This window comes from Antechinus flavipes, chromosome 1 (assembly GCF_016432865.1).
Source record: "Antechinus flavipes isolate AdamAnt ecotype Samford, QLD, Australia chromosome 1, AdamAnt_v2, whole genome shotgun sequence".
Lineage (NCBI taxonomy): Eukaryota > Metazoa > Chordata > Mammalia > Dasyuromorphia > Dasyuridae > Antechinus > Antechinus flavipes.
Window position 1 is genome coordinate 615394249 of NC_067398.1, and position 13495 is coordinate 615407743.

Sequence of the window (13495 nt, forward strand, 5' to 3'; positions counted from 1 at the left end):
AGCTCAATGGAATGTCATCTGCCAATTGATAAAAAAATTTTATCTCATTGATAATTTTCACTCATTAATAATTTCTAATTAATAGACTCTATTCTTTTGTGTTATTTTTATCAAATATCATTATAATATGTCTGTCACATTAATTACTTTAACAATGACTGACTGAATGCATGATGGAATAGGTAGAGAGCAAATTTGGGAGCCAGGAAGATCTGGGTTCAAGTATGACTATGCATTGGTTGTATACCTTTTTCAGAGCCTTAGGCAGTTATTTTAAGTTTCAGAAGAGGTGCTGAGCTCCACTGATAATGGGAGTTTCCCTCCTTGAGTATTTCCCAAATCAATAAAATAACAGGTCCAGGCCAATGCCCCACTTCCTTCAAGAAAACAATCCCTGAATCCTCTCAGAAGTTATTTTTAAAATTGTTTATTGAGATGTAGAGGAGCATTTAATTTATTTTGAAAACACCATCACTAAAAAAGTACACTAAAGTCATATTTTTTTTGGATGTCCCTTAAAGCCTGACATACACTTTGATGAATTTTGTTTTTCTTTCAAAACAGACTCATAGTGAACATTGTTCACACTGCTGCAGAGTATCAGCCGAAGTCCCTCAGGTTTTTGAATGTGGCTTTTGATTCTACAGGAGATGCCTTCATTGCTGGAGACCACCAAGGAAATATATATGTTTTTGACCTAAATGGAAACAGGTAAGCAGATTCTCCAGTTGGCAGCATCAAATTCAAAGAGACTAGGCATGGCAACACCTACCTGTGACTCTTGCTAAGGGGTGGGTTGCTGAGCTCAGGATTTCTGAGCCACCTGATTTAAGGCTATCTAAAGAGGACTTACTGTTCAAGGCAGAAGCTTCCTTGAGATCAATAGTGGGATCAGGCCTGTGAGTAGTCACTATATTTCTAGTCTGGGTGAGATAAGGAAACCTAGGCTAAAAAAAATTCCAGCAGGTGAGCAGCTTCATGGTCTGGAGGAGAATTGTCAAATGTACAGCCTTTAGACAAACCAAAATGTAATTGAGAAATATTTGACAAAGTAAATTAATATGCTGTAGAATATAAATAAGTTAATGTGTAATTTTCTATGTCAGTATATGGTCTACAAGAGATCCTTATATACAGTTTGATGGCCCTATTTCTATTTAAGTTTGATATTTTGGAGGATTCAGATATGAATAGGACATGACACCTGCATATGCTAAAGAAGTTAATAATTGTTTTGAAAGGATTTCTACCCATGACTTACTTTTTTTCTTTTTTAAATTTGTGAGCTCCTTCTCTTCTTTACTAATACCGCACTTATTGGCTGGTAATTAAAATTAGTTTTTAAAAAGTTATTAAGAGCTATATTCCTTGCCATTACCAGGGTACTCTTTTATGCATTATTATGGGACGTCAGAGAATACATATAGCTGGTTTATCTGGTACTTTTATCTTCTGAAAACCTCTTGATCAGCCCTTTAACCTTTTCTAATGTCATGAGAGTTGATATGCAAAATGATGACTCTGAGGTTCTAGAGCTTGGCACCTCCTGATTGAAAGATTAAATTGTACAGGCACTCTGTAGTTTACATACATTAAGTAGATTTTGTTGTATTCTAACTGGGAAGTTAAGATAAATGTAGGTTGTGAAGTTGATTATCTTAGTACAAACCAAGTGAACTAAGTAGTCTCTTATACTAATTGATTAATTCTTTTAAAAATAGGTTTACCCTTGTACAACGAACAAATCAAGCTTCTACAGCTCTGGCTTTTAATCTTCACAGGAAGTCTGAATTTCTTGTGGCTTTGGCAGATTATTCCATTAAGTGTTTTGATACAGGTAAAAATCTTTCCTGCTCATCTTTTTGTAATGTAGAAAGATTTAATTGATAATTCAAAAGGAACACATGCAAATACTCGGACAGCTAGATGGTACAATGGATAGAGCACAGGCTCTGGAGTCAGGAGGACCCGAGTTCAAATGCGGCTTCAGACACTTAATACTCTCTAGCTGTGTGACTCTGGCCAGGTCACTTAACCCTAATTGCTTCTCAAAAAAAACCAACCCCAAAACTAATGATTTAGAATTATTTTTCTATCACTCTGATGTTATTTTTCTTATTAGAAACCTTATCAGAATCCTCATGGTTATTCAGATTTTCCCTGATGCTTGATCATATATATTTGAGCATATGAGCATAATAAAACCTAACTATAAAAAAAAAAAGTGCAAATATTCTCCTTTGTTATACTCTATAAATTTCGTACTATAGATTCCATTATTTCTAGGAGTTTCTAAAGTTTTTCTAGGAGCCTGCACTCCTTTTAGCCTTTTATCAGTAGTAGAAATTGCATGTCTTAAGGTGATAAAGTCTATAAGTCCAGATTTATACAAAAGATAAACTAAGCCATAATTATTCTATTTGCGGAAGATTCAACTTTATATCTTTATATATATATATTTAATGATTAAACTCTCCTAATAAATTTAAATGGACTTTACTAAAATTTCTTGAAATCCTAAACCATTTCAGCAATTGACCTTTTGTAAAAATGAGGGATGCTAACAAAAAAAATAGTATGCCATAGACAAAGGCTTCCCTGTGTTTTCTATGAGACAACTAATTTTTATTTTCTTTAACTGACAAGATTCCTGAGAGAATACCAGGAATAGTATCAACAGAAACAAACGTCCACCAAATATCACTTGGCCCATTAACCTAAGTAACCAAGAGGAAAGAACTGGGTCAGCTGCCTTTGGAATGGTCTCTACTTCACTATCCCCACCAAAAGAATCACATATGGAAAAAGAGGCATAGTGGCTACTGCAGGTCCATGGGTAATCAGTGGTTATAAAGGTGAATTGGGCAGTTGTAATTAACTCATTGGGAAACTTCAGATTATATGATCAACAACATGAGAGGTTTTTCCCTTTTGATTTTTTTTTCTTGTTACATCTGGCAAACATATCCCAGTACTTACTGGCACAGTGGATAGAGCTGGTAGGTAACATTGAGGTGGACAGGGTACTAGACCTGAAGTCAGAAAGGTCTGATTTTAAACCTAGCCCCTAACATTTCTTTGCTATATGATTTAGACAAATCTGTTTGCCTCAGTTTCTTGAACTGTAAAATGGGGATAATGTATCTTCCTCCCAAGGTGATTGTGAGGATCAAATGAAAGAATTATTTGAAAGCATCTAGTAGAGTGACTATTATGTAATAGCTGATATATAAATACTTATTCCCTTACTTCACTGCTTCTCCCTCAATTACTCAAAAATAATAAAGCAAGGAAAAAAGAGGGGAGGGAAGGTGGCAGTTCAACAAAACCAACCAAGTATATCACCTGTGAATGATGGCAAATATAGTACTCTGCACCCATATCTGCTTTCCTCTTCAGAGAAGAGAGGCACTCACATTTTCTCTATTCTTCTCTGATGCTGAGCTTGCTCATCATAACCCTTAAGCACTTAGTGTCATTTTGTTGTTCCATTTCTGTGATGGCAGTCATCATGTGCATCTTTTCTTTGGTTCTTATTTCACTCCAGCCTTAGGTGGAGTAGGGATTGTCTTTGTGTTCCAAGCACTGAAGACAGTACCTGACACATGGTAGGCACTCAGTAAATTAACATTTAGTAATTCATAATATATAAAATGCATGTGTTACTACTGTTCATTTTAGGCCTTATATAATAAGATCCTTCCCCACTTGTGATATCTATCTTGCTGCAGAAATTGAGCAAGTCATACCAAACTTTGTATTTACTGTTGTTCCAATGTCATTCAACTCTGCCCTTTAACATCATGACAGACCCAATGAGAGCACACTCCACAATCAGTAAGTATAAGACTATAACCAAATAGATTAATTATGCAATCTTATAGAGTAATTATACATTCCTTTATGAGATCAGAGTTGTGAAATCACTGCATGTTTCATGATTTTTGTAATGACAAAGAGATAGTCTCAGAACTAGTGAGTTAGATGCTAATCTTAAAAAAAAAAGTTTTGTTTGCAACTTACATGCAGCAAAATGACAAATTGCTCTCGTTACATTGCCATGACATACATTGTTATTCAGTTATTTTGCAGTCATGTCTGACTCTTCATGACCGCATTTGGGGTTTTCTTGACAAAGATACTGGGGTGACTTGCCATTTCCTTCTTTAGCTCATTTTACCAAAAAAAAAAACAAAAAAACCCAAAACTGAGGCAAACAGTTAAGTGACTGGTCCAGGGTCACACAGCCAGTATATTTCCAAGGCTGGATTTGAAATCAGGAAGGTGAATCTTCTTGTCTTCCTTGTACTTTGTCAACTGTGTCATCTAGCTGCCCCATGGTATATGCTAATTTTCAAATATAAAAATCTTATGTTGGTAACTGCACGGATATTTGTTAAAGAATTTTACCTCTCAATGGTAGATCTTTGCAGAAAACTGAATGGAGACAGAAAGGAGTACGCTTTCTTCTGAGCAGTTCATGGAAACTATATAAAAATTGACTATATATTAGGAGATAAAGACCTCAAAATTAAAGGCAGAAGTAGGAAATGCATTCTTTTCAAATCACGATGCAATAAAAACTACATTCAACAAAAAGCTAGGGGTAAATAGACCAAAAACTAATTGGAAACTAAATAATCTCCTCTTAAAGAATGAATGGGTGAAACAGCAAATCATCGACACAATAATTTCACTCAAGATAGTGACAGTGAGGAGACATCATACCAAAATTTATGGGATGCAGCCAAAGTGGTAATAAGGGGAAATTTTATATCTCTAAAGGCTTACTTGAATAAAATAGAGAAAGAAAAGATCAATAAATTGGACTTGCAACTTAAAAAGCTAGAAAAAGATCAAATTTAAATCCCCCAATCAAATACTAAATTTGAAATTCTAAAATTAAAAAGAGAAATTAATAAAATTGAAAGTAAAAAACTATTGAATTAATAAATAAAACTTTTTAATGAAAAAACCAACAAAATAAATAAACCTTTAGTAAATTTGATTAGAAAAAGAGGAAAATCAAATTGTTAGTCTTAAAAATGAAAAGGAAGAACTTTCCACCAATGAAGAGGAAATTAGAGCAATAATTAGGAGTAACTTTGCCCAACTTTATGCCAATAAATTTGATAACTTAAGTGAAATGGATGAATACCTTCAAAAATATAGGCTTCCCATATTAATAGAAGAGGAAGTAAATTGCTTAAATAGTCCCATTTTAGAAAAAGAAATAGAACAAGCTGTTAATCAACTCCCTAAGAAAAAATCCCCAGGATCAGATAGATTTACATGTGAATTCTACCAAACATTTATTTTTATTTACTTATTTTTTTATTATAGCTTTTTATTTACAAGATATATGCATAAGTAATTTTTCAACATTGACAATTGCAAAATCTTTTGTTCCAACTTTCCCCCTTTTTCCCCCAACCCCTTCCCCGAGATGGCAGGTTGACCAATACATGTTAAATATATTAAAGTATAAGTTAAATACAATATATGTATACATGTCCAAACAGTTATTTTGCTTCTACTAAACATTTAAAGAACAACTAACTCCAATGTTATATAAACTATTTGAAAAAATAGGGAATGAAGAACTCCTACCAAATTCCTATTATGATACAGACATGGTACTGATACCTAAATCAGATAGGTTGAAAACAGAAAAAAAAAATTATAGACCAATCTCCCTAATGAATATTGATGCAAAAATCTTAAATAAAATATTAACAAAAAGATTACAGAAAATCATCCCCAGGATAATACATCACAACCAAGTAGGATTTTTAGCAGGAATGCAGGGCTGGTTCAATATTATGCATACTATTAGCATAATTGTCTGTATCAATAACCAAATTAACAAAAACCATATGATCATCTCAATAGATGCAGAAAAAGCATTTGATAAAATCTGACATCCATTCCTATTAAAAACGCTTGAGAGTATAGGAATAAATGGACTTTTCCTTAAAGTAGTCAGTCGTATCTATTTAAAACCATCAGTAAGCATCATATGTAATGGGGATAAACTGAAACCATGCCCAATAAGATCAGGAGTGAAACAAGGTTGCTCACTATCACCATTACTATTCAATAGTATTGTATTAGAAATGCTAGCTTCGGCAAAACACTTTCTACACAAATAAAGTCAGATCTAAGCTATATTAAGTCAGACTGTATTAAACTCAGATTAAATTATATTAAAGTCAGATCTAAAAAATATTAAGTGCTCTTGGATAGGTTGAGCAAATATAATAAAGATGACAATACTACCTAAACTAATCTATTAATTAGTGCTATACCAATCAGACTACCAAAAACTATTTTAGTGACCTAGAAAAAATAATAACAAAATTCATCTGGAAGAAGAATTTTATCTCTCTAAGCTAAATGTCTATGAATTAGACATTGAGTTAGTGACCCCAGAATATTGCTTTGGTCATTAGGAATATACACATCTAAGCTTACTTTTTACTGGTCATACAAGCATGTACAGGTGAAAAAGATTTATGTGCATGTTGGCATAGATTGGAGTTGGTGCAGGAGTGAGGTGGTGACCTGATTCTGGGAGAGAGAAGATGAAAGGTCACCTGTCAGACTTTGGTGAGTTAAATGGTATTGGGAAATAAAGACCTCATTTAGTACAGTCACACATTGATATATATTGCAAAGTGACCAATGTAAACAAATTATTTTTATCCAGTATCAGTATAACCTTTATTTTTACTTTTGAGAGTGTGGATAGGTTATTTTTCCTTGAAAGTAATTTATTTTTCAGGAAGGAGGAGACAGCATGGTACCGTGAAAAAGCAATGAATTTAAACACAGAGGACTTGAGTTCAAATTCCCTTATCACTCTGTCATTCACTCCCTATGTGATAGGGCAGTTCACTTTACTTGTGTGGCCTTGGTTTTCTCAATTAGAAAATGAAAGTTTGGAATCTAAGGATCTTTATGGCCTCTTCTAGTTATGAATCTTATGATCCTTTAACTGAGATACATAGGTTTTGACATTTTATTTAAATTTATTTAATAAAGATCTACACACAAGAATAATAATAATATTTATAAAATACTCTAAGCTTTGCAGAGTACTTTATTTCATTTGATCCTTTCTATAATCCTGGGAAATTGGTGCTAAGGCTAATAGCCTCAATTTAAATTTGAGGAAATTGAGGCAAACAGGGTTAAGTGAGTTTCTGGGTCACACAGCTAGGGTGTATCTGAGGATGGCTTTGATCTGAGGTCTTCCTGACTACAGGCTCCATGCTCTATCTACTGAGCCATTTAGCTGCTTTTAAGACTTTATGGGCCATTATTTAAAGACTTATTAGACACAATTTGCTTTCAAGATGTCACTGACTCACATTAATCCAATTTCTAAATTGATGGATCCTATCTGATGAAACTCAACCCTTTCTAAAGTTGTAGGAAAAATAAACACAGATCACTGCCAATTCAGTTATTGGCAGTAACCTATTTGAGTCAAACATTTGAGATAAAAATAATCTTTTTCTCTTCAGATGCAAAGAGCAAGTTTTTCTGTTTTTCTTTTTAACTTTTTAAAAAATTTCCATATGCATAGCTACTGATGGTATTAAGCCTTTTAGTTATAAACAAAGCCAGATATTTGCGGAATGTTGGTGATTTGAATATTACTGAATATACCTTGTAACAGTGTCATAACAATAGATTTGAGTATTGACCTGGAGACATTTACTTAAATTTTGAACTTCAGTTATGAAGGAAGAAAAGAAGCAAGTTATACAACATACCCATTTATGCAGAACTTAGAAATGACATGAAATATTTTCTCAGACTCAAAAACTTCTTCCCATAGTTGTAGTTTTTACCATTTTAAAAACATAATTCTGCTTTAGATAGTCTCAGATTGCCTTTGTAATTATAACAAAAGCAGTTTTCCTACTTCTCTTCTGGGAAGGAGTCATTTCAGAATGTTTTTATGCCTTAAGTGTACTCATCATGCTTTACAATTCTGAGCCTGCTGTAAAGGTATTTCTTTGTTATAAAGTCTAGCCTGATACGTTGAATATTCAGTAGATTTCAAATAGAGTTCTTTCTATATTCGCCTTGTAAGATTTAAAGTTTGTATTACAGTCACTAAAGAGCTGGTTAGCTGGATGAGTGGACATGAATCTTCAATATTTTCCATCTCTGTCCATGCATCGGGGAGGTATGCCATCACCACATCTTCTGATACGGCCCAGCTCTGGGACTTGGATACTTTTCAGAGAAAAAGAAAGCTGAATATTAGCCAGTCTGTGGGCATACAAAAGGTCAGTAAAGAAAGAGAATTCATTGTAAGAAATAATTCACTTCAATCCTAAATTCTGATAAAGGCATTTATGTCATTGTATTTTTCAAGGATTTTCTGGTCAATGTTAGTCTGCCATTGTTTATAAAAATGACTCTTGGCATGTATCATCCCATTGAATTGAATCATCTGTGATGTTCCAACTTTAGCCAAGTAAAATAACCAGTGGAGTTGCAGGTGCCATCCCTGGCCACACCACAGGTTCAATGTGAAAGAATTCATGAACCTGAAATATTAGTGGCACAAAAAAAGGAAGTTTAATGTTGGTCCTGCAGAAGTCAGCTTTGCTAGAAAGACAGACTTCTGAGTGACAAGGTCCTAACAGAGAAATAAAGGTCTTAGCAGGGAAATCCTGGCAGAGAAATAAAAAGGGGTTATTGCTGAGAAGAGAATGTCTTCACAGCTAGCAGGAATCCTGGCAGGCAGCTATGCCAAGGAGAGGTTCCTTGACAAGGCAGGGTCCTGCTTCGGGCCTCTGCAAATTATGAGTTTAAAATTATCTTTTTTATAAGAGATCAATTGAATGAAGTTGAATGAGAAGAGAGTTGTCACTGGCCCCAGGTCTAGATTTCCAGTTGAATGAGACTACTTCAAGTTCAAGCTAAGTAGCAGTGGTCCTGCACTAATTTTCTTTCTTTCTTTCTTTCTTTCTTTCTTTCTTTCTTTCTTTCTTTCTTTCTTTCTTTTTTCTTTCTTTCTTTCTTTCTTTCTTTCTTTCTTTCTTTCTTTCTTTCTTTCTCTCTTTCTCTCTTTCTCTTTCCTTCCTTCCTTCCTTCCTTCCTTCCTTCCTTCCTTCCTTCCTTCCTTCCTTCCTTCCTTCCTTCCTTCCTTCCTTCCTTCCTTTCTTTCTTTCTTTCTTTCTTTCTTTCTTTCTTTCTTTCTTTCTTTCTTTTTTCTTTCTTTTTTCTTTCTTTCTTTCTTTCTTTTTTAATAGTTATATTAAGTTATATATGCATGGGTAATTTTACAGCATTGACAATTGCCAAACCTTTTGTTCCAATTTTCCCCTTCCTTCCCCTCATCCCCTCCCCTAGATGGCAGGATGACCAGTAGATGTTAAATATATTAAAAGTATAAATTAAATACAAAATAAGTATACATGACCAAACCGTTATTTTGCTATATAAAAAGAATCAGACTCTGAAATATTGTACAATTAGCCTTGAAGGAAATCCAAAATGCCGGCAGGCAAAAATATAGGGATTGGGAATTCAGTGTAATGGTTCTTAGTCATCTCCCAGATTCTTTCGCTCAGTGTAGCTGGTTCAGTTCATTACTGCTCCATTGGAACTGATTTGGTTCATCTCATTGCTGAAGATGGCCAGGTCCATCAGAATTGATCATCATATAGTATTGTTGTTGAAGTATATAATGATCTCCTGGCCCTGCTCGTTTCACTCAGCATCAGTTCGTGTAAGTCTTTCCAGGCCTTTCTGAAATCATCCTGTTGGTCATTTCTTACCGAAAAATAATATTCCATTATATTCACATACCACAGTTTCAGCCATTCTCCAATTGATGGGCATCTACTCAGTTTCCAATTTCTGGCCATTACAAAGAGGGCTGCCACAAACATTTTTGCACATATAGGTCCCTTTCCCTTCTTTAAGATCTCTTTGGGATATAAGCCCAGTAGAAATATTGCTGGACCCAGGATGAATACAGAGAGGCTTGGAGAGACCTACATGGATTGATGATAAGTGAGATGAGCAGAACCAGGAGATCATTATACACTTCGACAACGATATTGTATGAGGATGTATTCTGATGGAAGTGGATTTCTTAGACTTAGACAAAGAGACTTAACTGAGTTTCAATGGATAAATGATGGACAGAAACAGCTACACCCAAAGAAGGAACACTGGGAAATGAATGTGAACTATTTGCATTTTTAATTTTCTTCCCGAGTTATTTTTACCTTCTGAATCCAATTCTCCCTGTGCAGCAGGAGAACTGTTCGGTTCTGCAAATATGTATTGTATCTAGGATATACAGCAACATATTTAACATATATAGGACTGCTTGCCATCTTGGGGGGGGGTGGAGGGAGGGAGGGGAAAAAACGAAACATAAGTGAGTGCAAGGGATAATGTTGTAAAAAAATTACCCTGGCATGGATTCTGTCAATACAAAGTTATTATTAAATAAAATTAAATTTAAATTTAAAAAAAAAAAAGAAATATTGCTGGACCAAAAGGTATGCACAATTTGATAACTTTTTGAGCATAGTTTCCTGGACTAATTTTCAACTCAGCAGAGAGTATAGCTACTCAAAAGAGGGTGTAGCTAGTCTCACAGAGATAACAGAATGAAACCACTTTATCTTGATTCCTTGAGGCAGGCTCTCCCAGAGGAGAGTTTCTCAGGCTTTCTCAAGAGTTCACCCCATGGCTTCCCCCATCAAAGTCAGAGAGGACAGTTTCAGGGTTCCCCCCATCAATAATATATTCTTCAAAGAAAAGCTTGTGTATTATTTTTACATCTACCTAGCAAAGTCAAAATTCATATTATCACTTCATGTCTACGTATATTAAGTTGTATACATGATATTTTTTCAATTTTTATATTGTGTGACTATTTCCAAGGGTCCTTTAATTTAAATAATTAAAGAGAGAGAAAAATTATACCAAGCTAATTCATTAGAGATTTGAACCAAATACCTACTAGTCTTTTCCATCTATAATTGCCTTAGCTTTATTTTATTTTTTTTTGACTCCTCTAGGAACAATAAAATTTTTTATTTACTTTTGTATTTTCCTTCCTAAAAGTGAACTAGCTCAAAAAACTACCTGTTATAGTGGCAAAACTCTAGATTTAGAAATAGAAACCATCAGATATAACTGTTTGCCTTAGCTTTAAAATTGAATTTTAATTCCTGGAGAAGAGAACAGTTTCTGTCTCCACTGGGACTCAACTTTGCCACAGACCCCACATTACAAAACAAAGTCACAGAAACCAGCTGTTCTCTCTGCCACGAGATTGTACTCAGATTCCATGGGATGGGTACCAGATTTTAAAATGTGCTGCCAGTGCCAGAGAGCTGCCAGTCTTAACATTTGTGGACATTTAAATTATAAAAAGATGTATCTGACTTAGAGAATTCCATACACTAAGGCCCTGTGGCTTATGAATGAGAATTAAAGACATTTCAAGTAACTTAAGTAAATTGGAATCAAGATATAATGTTTTAGAGTGGTGAAGGAGCAGAGTTTTATAATAAATGAATGAATAAATCTAGATTGCAGAAGAGGAAATTACAATAACCATATCTTAAAATTAAAGTTTAGTTCTTTTAAAATTTTAGGATACTATCCCAGTGAATATTTTGGCTCCTAATTGATGATTTTGAACATTACCTTTGTAATTTTGGTTGGTAGGGAATTTATTCTACTAGAGCCCTTCATGATGACAGTATTCTTGGGGACTTTTGTCCTGGGTCCCTTATATAAGGTGATCTTTTAATGAATTAATCTCTTTAGGATTCAGTTTGTTATCTAGAAAATTTATGGGTCGTATTAGATAAATTTTACAGCTTTACTAGCTCTGATATTTTTTATTGAAAACTTTTTTATTAATTTTAGTATTTTTTAAATTAAATTAAATTAATTTAAAAATTAAATTGTATTAATTACAATGTCACCTTTATTTCCAAATGTATCTTTTTTTTCATCTTCTCTCCAGAGAATCATCCCTTGTGGCTTTTTCCTTAAAAAAAGAGTAGGAAAAACTAGCAATTCAGCAAACTAACCAACATGTCATCTGAATCTGACAGTATCTGTGTTTTCTACATCCATGGTTTGCCAACTCTTCAGAGAAGGATGTGGGGTGCTTTTGTTCTTTCAGGGTTATTACAGTTACTCATTTTTGCATTGTTGTAGTCTTTGTATATTGTTTTCCTAATTTTGTTGACTTTACTTAGCATCAGTTCATTCAGTTTTCTCCTTTTCTAAGTTTCTTTGCATAGGTTACAAAATGGAATCCCATTTCATTTTAAATTCTTCACAATCAATCAATTAATACTTTTATTAAGTTCCAATTATATGCCAAGCACTAGCCAAGGACATTCTCTGTTCACCAGGAACTTAAATCTGATGGGGAAACATCATGTAAACAAATATATACAAACAAGCTATGTACAGAATAAGTAGGAAGTAACAAAGAGAGGTAGGTATTGGAATTAAGACTTGGGAAAAACCTTTCAGTAAATGATGGAATTTTAGTTAGGATTTAAAGGAAGCCAGGAAGATCAGTGAAGGAAGAACATTCCAGGAATGGGGCAGAGTGGGATATAATACCTGGGGCCAAAAGATGGAGTGTCTTTTTTGTTGAATAGCCAGGAGGCCAAGTACCACTGGATTGAAGAGTATGGAGGATGTATTGGAATAAGGAAAAACTAGAGACAGACAGGACCACTAGCAGTTAGTGCCATAGTCTTGGCAGGAGATGATGAGTTCCTGACCAGAGTTGGGATAGTATCAGAGGAGAGAAGAGAGATATTGAAAGGGAGTATAAAGGAGTTGTCTATAGCTTGTGTATGGAGAGAGAGAGAGAGACAGGAGTTAGAATGAGTACTCCTCTAGAGAAAAAAGGGGATTATTTTGAGGTCTGATCTTTTATCATTAATTCTCCTATGTACTGAATAGGTTTACTTTATGCAACTTAAAGCTTTTCTGAAAAATTGTGAGTTAAATCATATTTCCTTTGAATTACAATATGATTTCCAAAATAGCCTCACTAGCACAAATCCTTTTCCTGAGTAGTCAGGGGTCATTGTGCTCTACAACAGCAGGGCTAGCAACTTAACTTCTGAAAAGGATGAGATCTCATTTTAACTCAGTATCTTTTGCTGAAGTAGAGTTCTGGCAATTTCCATGAGCTATTGAGAAGAGGCAGTGAGCTATTGGGCAGAGATCATATAGAACAAGAGTTAGAGGAGGCCTGAGATCCAATCCTGCCTGTTCACCTATAAGTATAAACATGGGGAAGTCACATAACCTTTCTCAACCTTGCTTTCTTCTTCCTTAAAAATGAGAACACCACCTCTGGTACTTGCCTCTCAGACATTTGGTAAAGATTGAATGAAATAATGTGTTAAGCACTTAGGGATCCATCAAGTACCAGATAAATGTTGATAGGATTGTTATTGTTACTCCT

The 13495-nt window shown here is 34.4% G+C and overlaps 1 protein-coding gene across 1 annotated transcript in view; it reads left to right on the forward strand.

Annotated features, from left to right (window-relative positions):
* Positions 1–13495, forward strand: part of TBC1D31 (TBC1 domain family member 31) — a 75262-nt gene that overhangs the window by 12041 nt on the left and 49726 nt on the right. The window contains exons 2-4 of the mRNA XM_051971039.1: positions 565–711; positions 1722–1837; positions 8125–8303. Of these exons, the coding sequence (XP_051826999.1) occupies positions 565–711; positions 1722–1837; positions 8125–8303 (442 nt within the window). The remainder of the gene's footprint in view (positions 1–564; positions 712–1721; positions 1838–8124; positions 8304–13495) is intronic.